General features: G+C 38.8%; 1 protein-coding gene across 6 annotated transcripts in view; it reads right to left on the reverse strand.

Moving 5' to 3' along the window:
* Rbm6 (RNA binding motif protein 6) overlaps nucleotides 1–19,890 on the reverse strand; it is a 99,827-nt gene that overhangs the window by 44,855 nt on the left and 35,082 nt on the right. For 4 of the 6 annotated variants that reach the window (XM_021172246.2, XM_021172248.2, XM_021172247.2 and 1 more), the window contains one exon: nucleotides 13,151–13,224. The exons of the other annotated variants lie outside the window; for them this stretch is intronic. In XM_021172246.2, the coding sequence (XP_021027905.1) occupies nucleotides 13,151–13,224 (74 nt within the window). The remainder of the gene's footprint in view (nucleotides 1–13,150; nucleotides 13,225–19,890) is intronic. 6 annotated transcript variants of the gene reach the window in all.

The following is a 19,890-nucleotide window of genomic DNA, read 5'->3' on the forward strand; positions in this document are numbered from 1 at the left end:
GGACCTTCGGAAGAGCAGTAGGGTGCTCTTGCCCACTGAGCCATCTCACCAGCCCCCAAAAAAATAATTCTTAAAATAAAAAAAGACTCATGCAAAGATCTTGGACAAGGAAGAACTGCACTTCAGTAGGATTAGAATATTGTTTTGTTGTTGTTGTTAGGTTTTGTTTTTTCTTTTTCGAGACAGACTCATTCATTCTATACCTCAGCTTAGCTTGCAACTCACAAAGTACCTCAGGCTAGCCTTGAATGCAAGGTAATCAATCATCTTGCTTCAGTTTCCCAAGTGGCCTGCCATACCTAGCTCAATACAGTTTTTCTTACAAACGACACATAAACAATTATATATCCATATGCAAATAGTAATCTTATTCTATCATGGAGGCTAACTAAAAACATGTTTAGACCCACATGTAAATGAAAACGATAAATCTCTTACAAGAGACCATAAATGAGGAAAAATTTAGACTGAAGACAATTGCCTTCACCTGCTGAGTCATCTCATCAGCCCAAAAGCAACTGCTATTTTAAATAAGTTGACCCATGTCCACCAATACACTTTCTCAGAAATGTAACTACATAATGTATGAAGTAGAGGGTGGATAACATGTAAACACTTTATCTTGTGGAAAATAGGAGACAAAAATACCTAAGTTCAGCATACTCAAAGGTATTCAGTAACATTCACTGCATTCAAAACTTATGAGATGAAAGAACTACTTGCAATAACTTCAAAACATTGTCACACTTCTGAAGCTGTTCAGTAGGTAACATGCTTGCTATTCAAGCATAAGGACCTGAACTTAGATCTTCCTAGAACGCACGTTAAAAGGCAGATCCAGCAGTGAGCATCTGTAACCCAATGTGGGGGCAGAGACAGGGGAGATCCTGAGGGCACACTCAATGGTCAATCTAGCTAAAACACGGAAGTTCAGGTTTAATGAGAAACTTTGTCTCAAATAAGTAAATAAGGTGGTAGAGTGAGTGACTGAGGAAGAAATACCAATGTTTTTTTTGTTGTTGTTGTTTTGTTTTGTTTTTTTTTTGGTTTTTCAAGACAGGGTTTCTCTGTGTAGACCAGGGTGGCCTCGAACTCAGAAATCCGCCTGCCTCTGCCTTCCTAGTGCTGGGATTAAAGGCGGGCGCCACCACGCCCGGCCCGAAATACCATTGTTAACCTTTAGCCTATATACATTAGGCAAATAAACTCATGTGAACACATACCACCACCACCACCACCACCTACACCCCAAAAATTCTCAGCTAGGATTGCAGTTAATGGTAAGGATCATTTGTCTTTATATGCCTATGCATGCATGCATGCATCCATCCATCCATCCAAGTTTTATCTAAGCATCTCAATTCCCTAAAAGAACAGGCAATGGCTGTCAAACATATAGAAGCTAGACCACTGCCTATAATCTTAGCTCTCAAGATGCAGAAACAGAGTTGCTACGAGTTTGAAGTTGGCCTTGTTTAGACAGAAAGCTGCAGCCACTAGGGCAATACAGCAAGCTCTCGTCTCAAAATAACAAAAATGAAAAGAATCTAGCAGCTATAAAAAAACATGATATCATTTTTTGAGCATCTGTGACTTCCAGAAGGCAAATAAAAAACGGTAAGTTCGAAGTCCAACAGCATTTAAAAAGATTTCTATTTTATAAAGCAATTACTTCATACTAGCAACTGTGTCACATACTTTTACAAACATTTTAACTTGTCTCTTCTCAAGCTATGCTACCGGTTCAAGAGAAAAAACTTCCTCAACAAATGAAGACCACTCCAGCCAAGGCTACTTGAGTATCCAAGCTCTCCTGCTAGAACCACCAAACTCTCAAAAGTTACATAAAGGGGCTGGGCAGACTCTGTCAGCAAAGTGCTTGCCACACAAGCACAAGTACCCAAGCTCAGATAGATCCACAGCAGCTACATAAAGAGCTGGGTATGAACTGCCTGTAATAACAGTGCTTGAGAGGAAGCCAGATGGAACCCTAGAGCTTGAGACAAGAGGATGCAGACTTTGAGGTCAGCCTGAACTACACAGTAGGATCCTGCTGCAAGAAGGATGAGCTAGGCTCCGAGAAACAGTTTTATGTTTAAGAGGCAGAGAATCCAATTTTGGTTTCCAGTACTAACATGAGGTTGCTCATACTACAGTCTAACTCCAGCACCAGGAAATCTCATGGTTACTCCTAGCCTTGACTAACACCCTCTCCCACTCCACTCCCCTCAACACACACACAAATTAACAAACAGTAAGAAAAGATTGCAGGCACATTGCCACTGGCCTTTAATCCCAGCACCTGGGAGGTAGAGGCAGGAGAATCCAGGCTGACAGGCCACATAACACATTCCAGGACAGCCAAAACTACACAGTGAGAACCCCATCTATGAAATAAATAAAATTTTAAAAAAGAAAGAAAAGAAAAACAAGATATATAAGGAGTGAGATAGAGTGAGCAAGCAAGCTTGCTTAGTGGTAGGCCACTTGCTTAACATGTATTAGGCTTTGCTTTGCAAACATATATAAAATAACAAAAACCAAATTAACATCACACACAAAAAAAACCAGTGAGTATTGATGGTGGAATTCTAACACTGCTGTGACTGACAAGTTTACACTATCTGAAAGTATTCTTAGTATCAAGTTTCTGTACTGGAAAGCTTATTGCTATCATAATGAAATGATTGAGACAGGCTAACTTATAAACCAAAAGGTATTTATTTAGTTTGCAGTTCTATAAGGCACAAAGTTCAAGATCAAGCAGCCCCAGTTGTTCAACGTAAAAGATGCCACACTATGGAAGGAGTGTGTAAGAGTGAACACTTCACCAAAGCAGCGGGGAGTGCTGTGGAGGTGCTTTTGTACTTCCCTTCCTAAGAACTCACAGAGTTCATCACCGCCACCACCACCACCGAACGCACACCCCCAAAGACTTGAAGATCTTTTTTTGTTTGTTTTGTTTGTTTGTTTTTTGGTTTTTCGAGACAGGGTCTCTCTGTGTAGCCTGGCTGTCCTGGAACTCACTTTGTAGACCAGGCTGGCCTCGAACTCAGAAATCCGCCTGCCTCTGCCTTCCTAGTGCTGGGACTAAAGGCGTGCGCCACCACTGCTCGGCTAGATTTAAAGATCTCTTATCAGCTCCTACATCTCCCTCCTTCTCTCTTTCTTTTAATTTATGTATTTAATGTATGTGAATGTTTTGTCTGCATGTATGTCTGTGTACCACGTGTATGCCTGTTGCCTGCAAAGGACAGGAAGTAAGACAGCTTTAAGCCTTCATTTGGATATTGTAGGAGAGTGGCCTATTGTTTTAACCACCAAGTCATCTCTCCAGCCCCACAACCCCAAGTCCTTAAAGATTCTATCATAACGCATTTATAAGGCCATAAGCCAAAGTTACCATCAAAACACAAACTCAGCTATGTCTCTGTCTAACCACTGGCTTCAGAATCAAAATACTTTTAGTTTTTCTTTAACCATTAATTTTTTGTTACATTTATTTTATGTATAAGTATTTTATGCAACATATGTGTGCTTGGTGCCTGAGAAGGTCAGTAGGAGGTCACTAGATCTCCTAGAAGGAGAGTCACAGATGCTTGTGAGTCACTAGGTAGGTGCTGGGAATTGAACCCAGGCTCCCTGCAAGAGCAGTAAGTGCTCTTAACTGCCGAGCCCGCTCTGTTTTGTTTTTGTTTTTCTCCCCCAATATCCAACTGAGCTATTCAGTTTCTGTCAACTTGACATAACCTGGGGTCACCTGAGGACAAGCCTGTGGGACATTTTCTTGATAGGGCACTGTCATCCAAGTGATCCTTGGTTATATAAAAAAAGCAAACTAAACAAGTCATGAAAGGCAAGCCAATAAACAGCATTACTCCATGGTTCTACTTTGGTTCTTGTCTCCAAGTTCCTGCCCTGAATGCTTCTTTCATGATAGACTGAAAGCTGTAAGATGAAGTAAATCCTTTCCTTTGCAAGTTATTTTTGGTCTTGGTATTTATCACAACAACAGAAAACAAACCAAGACACCATATGCAATCAAGTTCTAAAAACCACAAAACTAAGAAAACTAGTACCTTACAAAAACGCTATTTTAATAGAAATTCAACATTAGCCAAAAAAAAAAAAAAAATTATACTGGCTCAAACAAAGAGATGTGATAAATATATATACTAAGCATTTTCCAATTTAGAACAAATTAAAACTAAATTATTTCAATCCATAAAAATGAGTCATGATTTATGCATAGCAAAATTATTCACAAAGCCAAGCATGGTGATAAACAGCTCTAATCCTGGCGCTCAGCGGGGCAGAGGCAATCAAATCTCTGTAGGTTCGAGGCCAGCCTTGGTTGCAAAGCAAGTCCAGGACATTTACAAGAAGTACTATTTATACAAACTGGGCATGGAGGAGCATGCCTTTAATCCTAGTACTTGAGAAGCAGAGATCTCTGATTTCAAGGCAGCCTGGTCTATATATTGGCTACACAGAGAAACTATGTCTTGGAAAACAAAACAACAAAACAAATAAAAGAAGTAATTAGTAGAATTAGTGCCAGAGCTATAGCAAAGCTAGAGGCTGGCGGTCAGTGCCTAGAGCTTTAAAGGCATAGGTTACATGTTCACTGTGGTCTGACCATACTTCATGTTGCACTGTTTGTTCCTCCCTTGCTTTCACTTGAAAAAACTTAAAAATTTTCTCAAGAGCTAATGCACTGGAAGACATATGGAGGCCATATAGCAGTATTCTGACCAACAATTTCAACAAATAGCCTAAATATAAAATATTGTTGAAGGGTTGGAAATATAGCTCAGTGGTTGGGAGCACTGACTGCTCTTCCAGAGGACCCAGGTTCAATTCCCAGCACCCACAGGGCAACTTACAACTGTCTTAACTCAACGATCTGATACCCTCACACAAGCATACACACAGGCAAAACACCAATGTACATAAAATGAAAATTTATTTAAAAAGAGAAATATTGTTGAAAGAAAAACTAAACAAACCACAAATTCAACCACTCTCCCCCGCCCACCAAAAAAATGCATTCCACTTCTGAGAACTGCCACTAATTTCTATTTTAGAACATACTACATGACACTAATACAGGAACTGCTATAATTTGAGACTTACTTAGCTGAGGGCTGGAGAGATGGATCATTGGTTTAGAGCACTCACTGGTCTTGCAGAAAGAAGACCCAGGCTTGACTTCTATCATCTACATGGTGACTCACAACCATCCACAATTCTAGTTCCAGGGGATCCACACCCTCTTCCAACCTCTTCAAGCATCAGGCATGCATGTGTTGCACAAACACACAGGCAGGCAGAACATTCATTCACATAAAATAAGTATAAAATAACAACAATAATAATAACAATAGACTTACTTAGCTGACAATCACAGCACATAAAGGATAGAGACAGGAGAATCAGCAGTGAAATATCAGCCTTGGCTATACAATAAGCTGGAGGCCAGCCTGGGCTACAAAAATCTATTTCTTTTTTTTTTGGGGGGGGGGGGAGGAGGGCGTGTGACGAGACAGGGTTTCTCTGTGTAGCCCTGGCGGTCCTGGAACTCACTCTGTAGAAGAGGCTGGTCTCAAACTCAGAAATCCGCCTGCCTCTGGCTCCCAAATGCTGGGATTAAAGGTGTACGCCACCACTGCCCGGCTAAAAAAATCTATTTCAAAAGTCAAAACTAATAAATATTTTTACAAACAAACTAGATCCAACAAGATGTTTCAGTGGGTGGGAGCACCTGGCACCAAGCCTGACTATCTAAGTTCAATCCCTAGCACCCACACAGTGGAAGGAGAGAAATGATTTTTGCAAAAGGTCCTCTGATCTCCAAACACATCCAGGTGCTCCCCTCACACTCCACAAAATAAATAAAACAAATTAATTTTTAAAAAACAAATTAAGATTTTATATGCTGGCAACTCTCTTGAGAAGCCACAGATTCTGGGTTCTACCTCAGCCTGTGTTTTGGCTTGACTGAACACACCAATTCTCCTAAGAACAAGAGCCTCCAATAACTCTTACTCTACACTCTATTTTTCTGCATTTCCCCATGTTTCTGCTTATACCTGTATTGAGGACATCTAAAAGGTATTGGAATTGATGTTTCCACGAAGTCGGGCACAGTTAATTTATGACCTAAACACAAGTTATATAAACTGTTTTGTCTAGGAAACCACAACTTTTCTCAGTAAATGTTTTGAGGTGAGAATTGTTAGGTGAAAATACAACCTGAAGAGTTAAACAGATCAATTTTTTATTGCTGGGAATAATAATGGTTCTCTTGCTGCCTTTGCTTCTTGACATGCACAGAACTGAAGTTCTGAAATGTTTCAGATTACATTACATCATTATTACTAACTTGATTATGAATCCAACAATCTGGGTCTTCACTTTTTCCTTGATGGGTCACCACAAATAAGTCTTTCTCCACAGCATCAATTTCAATCACAAGGACAAATCACATTTAAGATTTTGTTTTAGGTCTGGAATGATGGCCCACACCTTTGGTCCCAGTGGCAGAGACAGGTAGAGGAGCTCTGTGAATTCAAGGACCTCCCTTTATACAGGGAGGTATAATCCCACCAAGGCTACATAGTGAGAACTGTTTCAAAAAAGGTTTTCCGGAGGCATAGTAATATACACACTTAAACTTTCACACTTTTACAGGTTGCAGCCAGAAAAGTATCACTTGGAAACCAGCCTGGATCTGAAACAGGCCCTGGTTCAAATACAAAAAAGATTTGCTGAACCAGTGAGATAATTAACTGTGTAAAGGCACCTGCAGCCCATTCCCGATACCTGAGTTTGATTCCAGGAACCCTAGTAAAAGTGCAAAGAGAGAACAAACTCTACACACAGTTGTCCTCTGACATCTACACAGGCATGGGTACCCATAAACACATCCTGTTTTGCTTTGTTTTTTAAAATTAAGATATTTTAAGACACAAAAAGTAAGTAAGACCTGGCTTCCTGAACAGACCGCCACAGAGACCCTCGCCACTCTAGTCTTTTCAAATAATCCAAACTCAGGAAAATAGTTTTGTAAAACACATATTTCACAGCCTTCATTTCTCACAGAAGAAAAAAATAGCGTTAGAAGAAATTTTTATGTTAGATGGTAACAGCAGCCTCTGTCTTTGTACCTTAGAAAGTCAGAATAATTGTGTCATGTAAAAGCTGAAAGCCTGCCAGGCAGTAGTGGCACACGCCTTTAATCCCACCACTTAGGAGACAGAAGCAGGCAGATTTCTGAGTTTGAGGCCAGTGAGTTCCAGTATAGCCAGGGCTATACAGTGAAACCCTTTCTCAGAAAAACAAACAAACAAACAAACAAAAAACATGCTGAGAGCCTGGCAGTGGTGACACATGTCTTTAATCCAAGCTCCTGGGAAGTAGAAGCAGATAGACTTTTGTGAGTTAGAGGCCAGCCTGGTCTACAGCGAGAACCAGGACAACCAGAGCCACACAAAGAAACTCTTGTTTTGAAATGACCCCCTCCCAGGGAACAAATGAACAAACAAAACAAACAACAAAAATCAGTTAAAAATCCTGAGAAACAATTTCTTAGGAAAAGATCAGAACAAAAAGAACAGGCAGCATCACAGTACCAAATCTGCAAATTCCTGCTGAACAATTAGCAACCATTTCATTGAGTTTAGCTCATGCAACCAAGGAAAGGGCTCGATACCTGAACATCATACTTCTTACTTATCTCTCAAAATCTTAGTGCAATAGTACACGCAACAAAAGCACATGATATTCTTCCTCAGTACTAAACTTGGACAACAAAGAAAAGAGAAGGTATATGACACTGCTAGAAATTCATTTCCTAGCCGAGCAGTGGTGGAGCACGCCTTTGATCCCAGCACTTAGGAGGCAGAGGCAGGCGTATTTCGAGGCCACCTGGGTGAGTTCCAGGACACCCAGGGCTATACAGAGAAACCCTGTCTCCAAAAACAAACAAACAAACAAAAAAAAAAAAAAAAAAAAAAAAAAAAAAAAAAAAGAAAAGAAAAGAAATTCATTTCCTGACCAGGCTTGGTGGTGCATACCTTTAATTCCAGCACTCAAGAGGCAGAGGCACTGGATCTGTATGAGCTCAAACCCAGCCTGATCTATATAGTGAGTTACAGTCCAGCCAAGGTTACACAGTGGGACCCTATCTCATAAATAAATGAATTAATAAATATTAAATGCAACTGTAACAATTAAGTAATGACCAGTAGGAACCACACAATAGAGAAAACCTACCTTAAAAAACAAAAAATTCTCAATGAAGGATAAAAATGAAAGTCCTACTTCACAAAGTTGCTAAATTTCATCTAGTCAAAGGTGACAAGGGCACAAGCTAATAAACTCACATTTTCATATTTGCTGAAGTGATTTCTCCAGACAGACCACTGACTTATTACTCTGATGAGATTCCCTAGTCACATTACTGTTGTAGAGATCATTCCCATTTACTTCTGGATGTAGGATAGAGGAGGCTAGAAGGGGCCTTGGTTATCATCTTGAGCAGCTTCACAAATGCATACATAATCTACCATATTACACAAAGCTAGCTAGCTGAATCCTCCTTTATTTCCATCCCCTAGATCTACAAATATCAATCAATGATAAAGAGATTTCTTATTAAGACAGCCGAAAGTCATGAAAACAGCAAAGTCAATTTACAGCAGTTGATAGAAACCTGGGCTTAGAACTATCCATAAACACAACCTGGCCCTGCTCAGAGGCTTTCAGCAGATCTCTGACATATCAGAGATCTATCAATTTGTTAAGTACTTTAAGTAAAACTCGGGAAAAAGGAAACTAGATAGACCTAGGGAATCAGACCTTTCTTTGCATTCTTGTCCTATGTAAGTCCCATTCTTGTCCTATGTAAGTCCCATAACTAATGTGGCATTAAGGATCTTAATCTAAATCTAGATCCCAAAAACTCCTTTATTTTGCTAGAATTATGATCAGAAATCATTTGATATGTAGAAAGAGAAGATGGAGAAAAGACAAGTTTATCTAGTTTCAAATGTTCACCATGTGTCAGTTGCTCTATTACGTATTCTGCATAGATTAGTCAAGAATCACTTTTCAAATGCAATCACTCAGCTTATCTAACTACATATGTTCTCTCAATAGTCATTTTCATGTTTAAATAGCACTCAGCACTAACATATATTGTGCTATTTTTAATTTTGTCAACCTACTTGTCCTATTTTTCTTCATGAGAATTAAGTTATATAGTCTAAAATTAAGTTATATAGTTCTGTTCCCTGAAGAATCCTCAGCATCCTTGCACACAACACTCAAAAATGAATGACCACGTTCAATCCACACTGGGGTTCATTGTTGGGAGATGGTTTTGTGCACTGAATATTAGGATGCTGAGTTCTATGCCCAGATATCTATCTAGTTGCAGTCCTGACTACCGTGTGTTCAGAATCATCAGTCTCGATGTTATGTTACACTTGTTTTCCATCATCTCTGATTGGTTAATAAAGAGTTGATCAGCCTACAGCTGGGTAGGAGAGGGGGTGAGGCATCCAAGCACAGTGAGGGAATACCAAGGAGAGAGAGAAAGAAGAGGATGGGGGTTGGGAGAAAACAGAGAGAAGAGAGAGAGAAGAGAGGAAAAGAGGAAGAGAAGAAAAGTGTGAAGAAGAGACCATGTGTAGGGACCAGGAGAAGTCCCTATAAGGACACGAATGGAGCACAGCAAGCTAGAGCAAGAGCATGACTGACGGTAAAGGATCATGTGACTAGGAAATAGGAAGCTGTAGAGTTAGAATGGGTCAGAAGCTACCTCGTTTAGTGCTTGCAGCTTATTAATAAACACTAGGTTTCTGTGTTATTTATTCAGGAGCTAAAATAGGCTAGAACAGGCGTAGAACAGCCCTGCAATTATTTGGGAGCAAAGGGAGTGAAGACTATCCCCCAAATACTATTAAAGCACATCCAGATGCTAGGAGCAGTAGGACTTCAGACCAAGGGAGGTTAAAACATTTGCCACAGGTAAGCCAACTTCTAAGAACTAAGACCTGACTCGAGAACCTGTATTCCTCCTTCTTCATGTTGTACAAGTACAAAGGATTTCCTGGAGATGTCATGTTTCTTTCATCAAAAAATTTCCCATCAAGATGACTTACATATACCCAGAGGTATGAAAAAGGCTACTAAAAGAATAATGTTCTAATCATGAGGACTATGGGGTTCAGCAAGAGAGGATTCTATGGTCAGGGGAGGAATAAAAGTCTAGGAAATGAGGTTGACTGTAAAGAATATTAAGATGTACTTTTAAATATTTAATTTGAGGGATGCACCATAGCATCTATATGGAGGTCAGAGGATAACTCAGAAAAGTTGTCTCTCCTTCCAGCCCATGGGTTGCAGTGGGGAGTATGTCCCGGGGATTGAAGTCAGTCCCCCAGTCTTGGCAACAAGTGCCTTTACTTAATAAGCTATCATTGCCAACCCAGGTAAGGCTTGTCTCCTTTCTAGGTATAGAATCCTAAGGTCCTAAAAGGAAAAGATAGAGCTGGTTTGAGGGTTTGTTCTGTTTTGAGACAGACTCTTACTATGTAGCCTGGGATGGACTAAAAATCCTACCACCCTAGGCTTCTCAAGTGCTGGGATTACAGGTAAACAACCAAGCTCAGACAGAGGACTATCTTAATTGCACTTTGGAACAAAGCCTCTCATGGCACTTTATCACAGCGGCTCCCACACCTCTTAAGAGGTGTTCTGTTGGTGCGCTGCTCCTGCTTTATTCTAATACCCTAATTACTAGGGGACCTGAGTGCCCTGCAACTGTTTACAGAATAGCTGAGGAGCGCAACAGGCATCTTAAAACTACCTTCTCTTGAATGTTGTTAATACCAATCAACATTTTTCCAGGCACAGGTCCAACAGAACTTAGGAGCACGAATTATGAGCAAGAACGAGTTTGTAAAGAATGATGCCCTAGTTCTAGTTGACAATACTCTTTAAGGACTAGATGCTTTAGAGGAGGGAAAAGATAATGTTTAATCTTTTAATATATAGTACTTTTTGAGTGCTAGGAATTGAAACCAGGGCCCTGTGCTTGCCAAGCAAACTCAATTATTGAGCTATTTCCCCAGGCAATATTGATACTCTTGAAGATTAAAAACAGCATTGATCTCGAAAAAACAACAACAAAAAAAGGCATTGATAAGCTGGGTGTGGTGGCACAGGCCTTTAATTCTAGCCCTCAGGAGGCAGAGACATATGGATTTCTGACAGTTCCAGGCCAGCTTGGTCTACTATAGAGTCCCAGGTCAACCTGTTCTATTTTTTTTATATGAACTTGTCTTTTAAAAACAAAACAAATATAAACCAACAAAACAATCAGAACCCAGCATTCTTAGGAAAGAATAGTACGAAAGAGATCTCATCTGTCAAGTTCCTCCCACTTGTATTTCAACTACTGACAGTGAGACAATGGTAAGATGGTTAAATCTTCTTTACAAAATAAGACGTTAACACAATTTCTCATAATTAATACTTATTAGGCCTTTATTGTTATTAATTATTATGATTTGATTTGAGAGGGCCCAGCTTATGGGAAAGAATGCCACACCCAGGGAACTGGTCCTTGACAGACTAAGAAAGCAGGTTGAGCAAGTCACAGACATGGGCAACAAGCCAGTAAGTAGCATTCCTTTAGGGTCTCTGCTTTAGTTCCTGCTTGACTTCCTACCCTACTTCAAAATTCATGATGAGCTATAACCTTAACCTAAAATAAATCCTTTCATCCTGAAGCTGCTTATGGTCATGGTGCTTTGTTACATCAATAAAAACCAAACTAAGGCAGCAACTCAAAATTATAATCTCAGCACTTTGAAGCCTAAACAGGCAGGAGGACTACCACAATTTCAAATTTACCCTCGGCTACCCAGTTAATTTTAGGCCAGTTTAGGCTGCAGATTGAGATCATGCCTTAAAATAAATGAACAAAACAAACAAACAACCCACAATACTACAACCATTCCAATGCGGGAAAACCCTTCCCCAAAAAGAAGTGAACAGTAAAGCTGGGCATAGTAACGCAGGCCTCTGATTCTCAGGAGGCAGAGACAGATGTGTCTCTGTAAGTTCTAGGCCAGACCAGGCTACATAGTGAGGCCTTGTCTCAAAAAAGGGGTGGGGTGGGGTGGAGGTAGGGGACAGTAAATGTCATGAATCATGTTGAGTTGAACAAAGCACTAGGCTGATGAAAAAGCACTAGACTACAGAAAAGATTACATATCATGAGTCTCCTTTGGGAGAGCCTTCTGTTGTGCTGCACTGATGCTTGTGCAAGTACTCGTGAGCGTGCACTTGTATGTGCAGACACACAAGACAAACTACATCCCTAGGCTGCTCTTCTATCTCAGGATACAGGACCTGAGACAAAGCAAATTGATTTTTCCAAGGGAAAAAAACATAACAAGAAGGATTCTATTTATTAATTTCTTCTCATGTTACTAGTCAGGGTTCAATTAGACATAGATGACAATAAATGGTGGGAAGCTGAATAACTCCTAAAACTCCAAACAACAAGTTGAACTCAGGATTCTCCAGCTTTGACTATAAGCAGCCAACAACTTGAAGACAACACTACAACTGGCAAGGAACAGGAAGGAATGAGATGGGCACAAACTATCCATTCCTCTTTTCTCCTCAATGGCATTCTTTCAAACATAACACAGGTAGGTAGGTCCTTAGTGCCACAAAAATCATCATTAGTTGCCTTCAAGGAACTAAGTCTGTGTATTGCCATCAACTGTCCTAGAGAGCCTCGATAACTGAGGATCATTTATATCAGGAGCCCACACATCTTTATCACACCGTAGAGGGACCACTCCAGATCTGTCATAGTTCCATGTACAGTCTCTGGAACCCAGTCAATCTGGAACTGGATCCGGAACCTAGTTTCTAAAATGTACTGTGTCCAATAGTTCTCAGCTTTTAAAAAGGTTTCTTTGCACAATTGGTATTTGGAAGTACTGTACACTCTAAAGTTGAAGATTTCTTGTACCTTTCCAAAGTGAAATTATTTGAAACCCTCCCGCCCCATATATAAAAATATATATCCTTTCAGCATCATTTGACCGAAGTATAAAGCAACCTGGTTGGCCTCCATGCATCCGATGGCATCTTCCAAGAGTGAAAATTCCACGCAGACATAGCCATAGTCGTAACCTGGGGACAGCATTTAAATACAGACGGGAGTGGTGTTAGTGCCTTGCAAACATAAAAGACACACTTATATCCCCTGTTCTGAACCCCTTAAACACAAGCCCTCCCATTCACTCCCTCCCTCCTCTATACTAAGCAAAAGGGCTTTCTCAAACAGAAAAAAAGTACTGAAGGAAAAGTCTGTGTGTTTCTGAACTTTGGGATTCATGCCAAATGGCTTTTCCCCCCTATTAACTAAGACGATTATAAGCCCTGTTTATCACTGCTGATCAAGAAAAGGTACCACAGAACTGAGTAATTTCACAGAAAGTTCATGTGGAGACCCAAAACATTTTAATGACAGGCTGAATCTTCTGGAAATACAGCCAACAAGAACAGGAAAGTATCTGAAAAAAAAATGTATCCAGAGAGAAGGAAGAAAAGCAATTATTCCAAAGCTGTGCTAAGAGTCACCATTCTTCTAGCAGAAACCACTTTCAAAGAAGTACTGACTAAATGATGCAAGATCTGCATACCACAGTAGGCTTCCGGGAGGGCGACAGGGAACAGACCACTTCAACCACGACCACCACCACCCTCCCTCCCCTGGTTTCACACTCAAGTCATAAGCCAGATAAAAACTTTATGAAAAAATAAGATATAAAAGCATAAATATGAATAACTGGATCCAAAATTGTGCTTACATGCAAAAAGCTGATGGTAGAGCAAGCAGAGGGAAAGATAGCAGTTGTTAGTAATCAATGTATGTTCAATAACTTTAGGTATTATCATAAAATACCTTTCACCTTAACACTGAAAAATGTCTGCAGCTCAGACCTGAGGTTCTAATGACCCATGAAACTAGGAAGTCATGGGATTTACAGGCTGCTAAACTCTCCTCATTAACCTGCCTCATAGTTCCTGATACTGCCACCACATAACTACGAAGATAGATTTATTGCAATGTTCCACATGTGGCTTCCATGTTTCCTTCATTCCTGTCAAGATAAAGAAACTTCTAGAAATTATAGTATGCAAATGGAACAGAAAAAATAGATGTGATTTATTCAGATAAAAAAATAAAATAGAGGGAAAGAATACAACATAAAACCTATGTAAATTTTAAATATAAAGTAGATATTACAAGAAAAAACCCGATACTCCTTGAGGTATCAAAAGGACAGGGTGAGTTCCAGGACAGATAGGGCTACATAGAAAAACTGTCTTAAAAAGCATTAAAGACAACAAACAAAGGTAATAGCTAGAGTCTAATTCAGTGCTGTATAAGATTCTGGATTCAAAATTTGCAACCAACAAGAGGCAAAAAGACAGAGAGAAGTTGACCTGGTGACATATGCCTATCGTTTTAGCCCCGATGAAGCTGACACAAGAGAACGAAAATTCAAAGTTTGCCTGGACTAAATTGTAAGACCCTGTCTCGAAAATAAAATAAGGGCTGGAGGGTTGGCTCTGCAGTTAAGAGCATAATCTTGCTCTTCCCAAGGTCTCAGGTTCCCAGTAACTACATGGTGTCTCACTTCTGAAACTACAGACAATGACGTCTTCTGACCTCAACAAGCACCAAGTACATACACACATAGTATACAGACATATATGCAGGCAAAACATTTATACACATAAGATCACAAATTTTAACGATTCTTTCTAAAAAAATAAAAAATAAACATAACAAATTTGGTAAAATGGGTTGGATTCCTTGTTACATGGTATAATAAATGGACTTAAATGTTTTATGGTAACAACTATGATTTTAGACCTGGTAACTACAAATGGTGTATATTCTTGCTTTAATTTAGGAAATAACCAGAAAGAACAACCAAATAACCAGAAAGAACAACCAAAAGCTTCTAAAAACCTCAGCATTATCTCAGAGAGTCCTATGCTGCCCCCGACCCCTCCACAAATATCCCCACCAAGGGTTCTTCTATGTAGCCCTGGTTGTCCTGGAACTTGCTCTGTAGACCAGGCTGGCCTTAAACTCTTAGAGATCCACTAATCCCCAGTGCTGGGATTAAAGAACCCTGGCTACCTGTACTTACTTTATAGACCAGGCTGGCCTTTTTTACTCACAGAGATCTGCATGCCTCTGCCTCAAGTGCTGAAATTAAAAGAGTGTGTGTGACCCACATCCTCTTTTTTAAAGAGAAAGTCTCACCCATGTAAATTGGGCTAGCCTGGCACTCTCTAAGTGAAAAAGGCTGTTACTGAAAGTACAGAAATTCACCTGCAACTGCCTCCAGAGTGCTGGGAATAAAAGTGTACATCACCATACCTATCTAGAGACAAATTTCTCTATCCTTATTTCATAGTTTTGGCCAATACCAACTTGCTTAAAGTATCACAAGTCAGGTTTCTCTTACTAGTCAATCTTTGAAGAAACACAAGTCTTTTGGTATACATACTTGTATGCAACCTGTTAAATATGGAAATTTTTTTCTATTCAGTTCAAATGGAATTTCCTAAACAAATTCAGTCTGAGATATATATATATATATATATATATATGCATGCTATATATGTGCACATATATATATGATATATATATGTGTGTGCATATATGTACATACACATATATACATACATATATATGTATGTATATATAAAAAATATATTTTTTCTACATTTTGTAAATGGTTCTAAACATACTTTGAAAGCAATGAAGAATAACACCAGGAGCATAGATACCTTTTATCACCAGATTTCTACTGCAAATACTCAAAATCATGTCCATAATCAGAAAGGAAAAGCAATAGATCAAACAGATGTTCTCTTGAAGGCTTTGATTACCACTGAAAACATTATCAAAGGAGTTCACAAGAGTAGGGAACAAACTTTCTCCACAACTGACAAAATGGGGAGCTGGAGGAAAGAAGAAGAAAAACCACCAAAAACCAGACACTAAAACCAGACTGCAAAGCCCTACATTTTCCTTGCTATGACACCCAAAAGATCAAAACACTGTGGCCTGAAGGAATGCAAAGGCTGTGTGGGAAGAACAAACAAGCTGACTCATGACAATTGATACTTTGCTAAGGAAAAAGCAGGTATTGATACTAAAATCACTGGAAAGGAAAATACATAGACTACAAGAGGAACAATGATCACTTTGTACATATCAACTTTACAATAACATTAAGTTTACAAGCCTATCATTCAAGTTTCTTCTGCACTAAAGTGTAACTAGCAAAAGAAAACATATTTAAATTTTAATTATATAGGTTTTTTTAAGGTGTCCAATCTTGATCCCAAATAGTCTCTGCATTCAAACTTCATAGTCATAACGATTTTCAGAAACTGCCAGAAGACAATGACACTAAGCATTTACACAGTATCTATTATAAACAAGGTTCTATTACAAAATTATTTTATATATACTGTTTAATCCCCACAAGACTACTATAGAAGTATATATTATTAAATTCATTTAACTGATGGAAAAACAAACAAAGGCAGGAAAAGTAATTTGCTCAAATATACCTTAGTTTTAATATCAGTACAAAGCCTTTTAAAGTCAAGCACTTCACATTCAAAGGGATAATATTAACCATACTACTGTATCTCTTCATTTCTTCAGTATTTTTTTAAAAATATATTTATTTATTTATTTATTATATATAATTACACTGTAGCTGTCTTCAGACACTCCATAAGAGGGCATCAGATTTCGTTACGGGTGGTTATGAGCCACCATGTGGTTGCTGGGATTTGAACTCAGGACCTTTGGAAGAACAGTCGGCGCTCTTAACCGCTGAGCCATCTCACCAGCCCCATTTCTTCAGTATTAAGGATTGAACTTTGGAACATGATAGGTAAGAGCTCTACAATTAAACCATCAATCTAATCTCAGTCTTCTATATACTTTTTAAAAACGCATACATGTGTGTGTGGCATGTGTGTGTTTACATGTATGGAGAGATCATAGATCAACTTTATTTTTTCTTTACTTTTGGTTTTGTTTTGTTTTGAAACAGGTTTTTCTATGTAGCCCTGTGCTGTCCTGAAACTCACTGTGCACAGTAGACCAGGCTGGCCTCAACCTCAGAGATGCACCTGCATCTGCCTCCAAAGTGCTGGGAGTAAAGGTTTGCATCTCTATCGTCAGGCTCAGAGATCAACTTTTGGGAATCATTGTCTTTCCTTTCAGCATGTAGGTCTCAAGAGATGACACTCAGATTGTCACGCTCCGTGGCAAGCTCCTTTACCCTTGAACCACCTCACCGTCTAGCTCGATACTCAAAATTTTTAAAAATTAAAATACAATAATGTCATTTTCCACCTCTCTCCCATATCCCACCCCGACATTTCTTCTAAAATTCAAGGTCTCTTTTATTTGTTACTGTTACATGTATAAGCACATAAATATATAAACGCAATCTGCTGAGTCCACTTAGTGTTTTCTGAATGTACATAATTTCAGGGTTACCCACATGGTATTTTTATTCTTAGACAAGGCTAAATTGCACAGGCTGACTTCTTTTTCTTTTGTCTTGTTTTACATATTTTAATTTTCTGAGACAGGGCTTTTGCTACATTGCCCTGTGTGGTCTCAAACTTGGAGCAATCCTCCTGACTGTACTAAAGAGTGTTGGGATTACAGGACAGTGCCTCTATTTTTGGATTCTAGGTTAACTTTAAACCTTACTGTGTAGACCAGGCTGCTTAAACTTGCTATTCTCCTGCTTCAGCCTTCTGAGTAGCTAGGATTATAATCATGTGTCTCCAGGTCCTAGCCTTTCACTCTTTAAGAAGATGCTAGATTGATTTAGATTTAATTTTAAATTTATTCAGCCCCAATGCAGGATGAGTCCCACATGCCCGAGAACAAATGGGCACAATGGTTACTCCTATTGTAATATGTATAGTGAATCACTGACTGAGCTAAATAAGCAAGTTAGAAAGTATTCACTCTCAGTAAGTGACTCCATTGGCTCCCACAATTCTGCTGAAAGGACAAAAACTAGAAATTCTTATTATAGAAGATGACTATAAAAATTATGTAGCAATATGGAAATATGTAACATATAAAGGATTAAAAATAAATATATCCTTCTGGATAATTATGTAAAATTTATACAGGAAAAAAAAAAGACTGGAATTAAATACAAACTGAATCTAACTCAGAAGTTAGAGACAAAAATCAGCATATAAGATAAAAACCATGCACTGTCAAAATTATACTTGGAGAGCCCAAGGTGAAGAACAACATACCATCCTTCAATATAGGTAAATCCAACATTGCCAGTTTTTCCTCCAGCGTTGCAACAGATCAGTGTTCCTTTGGTTGACACCAGATGAAGAGGTTGGCTTGCATTTAAGGGCCATAATGTATGAAAAATACAGCACTTTAAACAACAGAAGCACAGCCACCAACCACAGTAAATTCTCACACTCAGAGAAACTTGGAATCAGAAACCAAATGAAGCCACAGCCAAGTCTTATCCCCACCTCCATGATGACTCAGTGAGAAGGAAAGGGGTATGGATGCAGGAGTGGGAGGCAGGACTCAAGCAACATTAGCTGATTATACAAAAATCTGAAAATGGATGAATGCAATACAACTGAATATAAAAAATTAAAATGATTGCATTGCTTTAATGGAATAACCTGGGATTTTCTTTTTTCCCAAATTTTACAATTATCAGAATTAATCTGATAGTTAACAGGAAAAGTTCTAATAGTCACAGAATATATTTTACCTAGAGAAGTAATATTTTGAAACCTGACAATGAATCCTGCATTCAGAATTCCTTGTACTCAAGATGGTAAACAATTCCACAAACATATTTTTACCAAAGGAAGGAACAAAATATCTATTTTATTACCTTTTTATTAATGGTGGTCTTCTGGGAAGACATCTTGGTAGGCTAACAGGTCTTACATAACTATTAAAATAAGCAAACCTGAATCTATTTTTTAACCTAAATACACAAATCTTCTAGAAATATTCCTTATGCTTTTCTTGGTAGCTAAGAAGGATAAGAAAAGAACAAGGGAAAGAAAATTTTAAAAAGGTAATACTTTCAAATCTTGGCAAGCAAGATACTACTACCAAGTCTGATGATCTGAAATTGAACCCTAGGGCTTCCATGGTGGAAGGAGAGAAGCACTTCCCAGAGTTCCTCTGACCACATAAGCACTGTGACATACCCTGTGTTACATATGTGTATGTGTATATATATATGTACACATATGTGTTACATATGTGTATATATATACATATATATAATTTCAAATCTTCTCCATCTTCATTAATCATTTAGTTATCAAAAGTATCTATGAAAACTAATTAGATAGTTTTTGGAGGGGTAAGGTAGAGAAAACAGAGACCCGATAAGAAATAGCCACCCCAACTCAAAAACTAGTTTTTGGTGTCTATCCCTACAAGGATTGATTCCACAATGCCAACAAACTCAATCCAAAATTGTTAAAGACAATTGTTAGTTTACAAAAGGCCAACATTCCTAACAAAAATTTATTTATGTAAATGAGATAGGTAGCCCTATCTTCAAACTGATCTAGAAAAATTCAAATAACATTAGCCTAAATTAATTTCCTATTTAAGAGACTATTGGAGCCGGGCGTGGTGGCGCACGCCTTTAATCCCAGCACTCGGGAGGCAGAGGCAGGCGGATTTCTGAGTTCGAGGCCAGCCTGGTCTACAAAGTGAGT

This window comes from Mus caroli, chromosome 9 (genome assembly GCF_900094665.2).
Source record: "Mus caroli chromosome 9, CAROLI_EIJ_v1.1, whole genome shotgun sequence".
Lineage (NCBI taxonomy): Eukaryota > Metazoa > Chordata > Mammalia > Rodentia > Muridae > Mus > Mus caroli.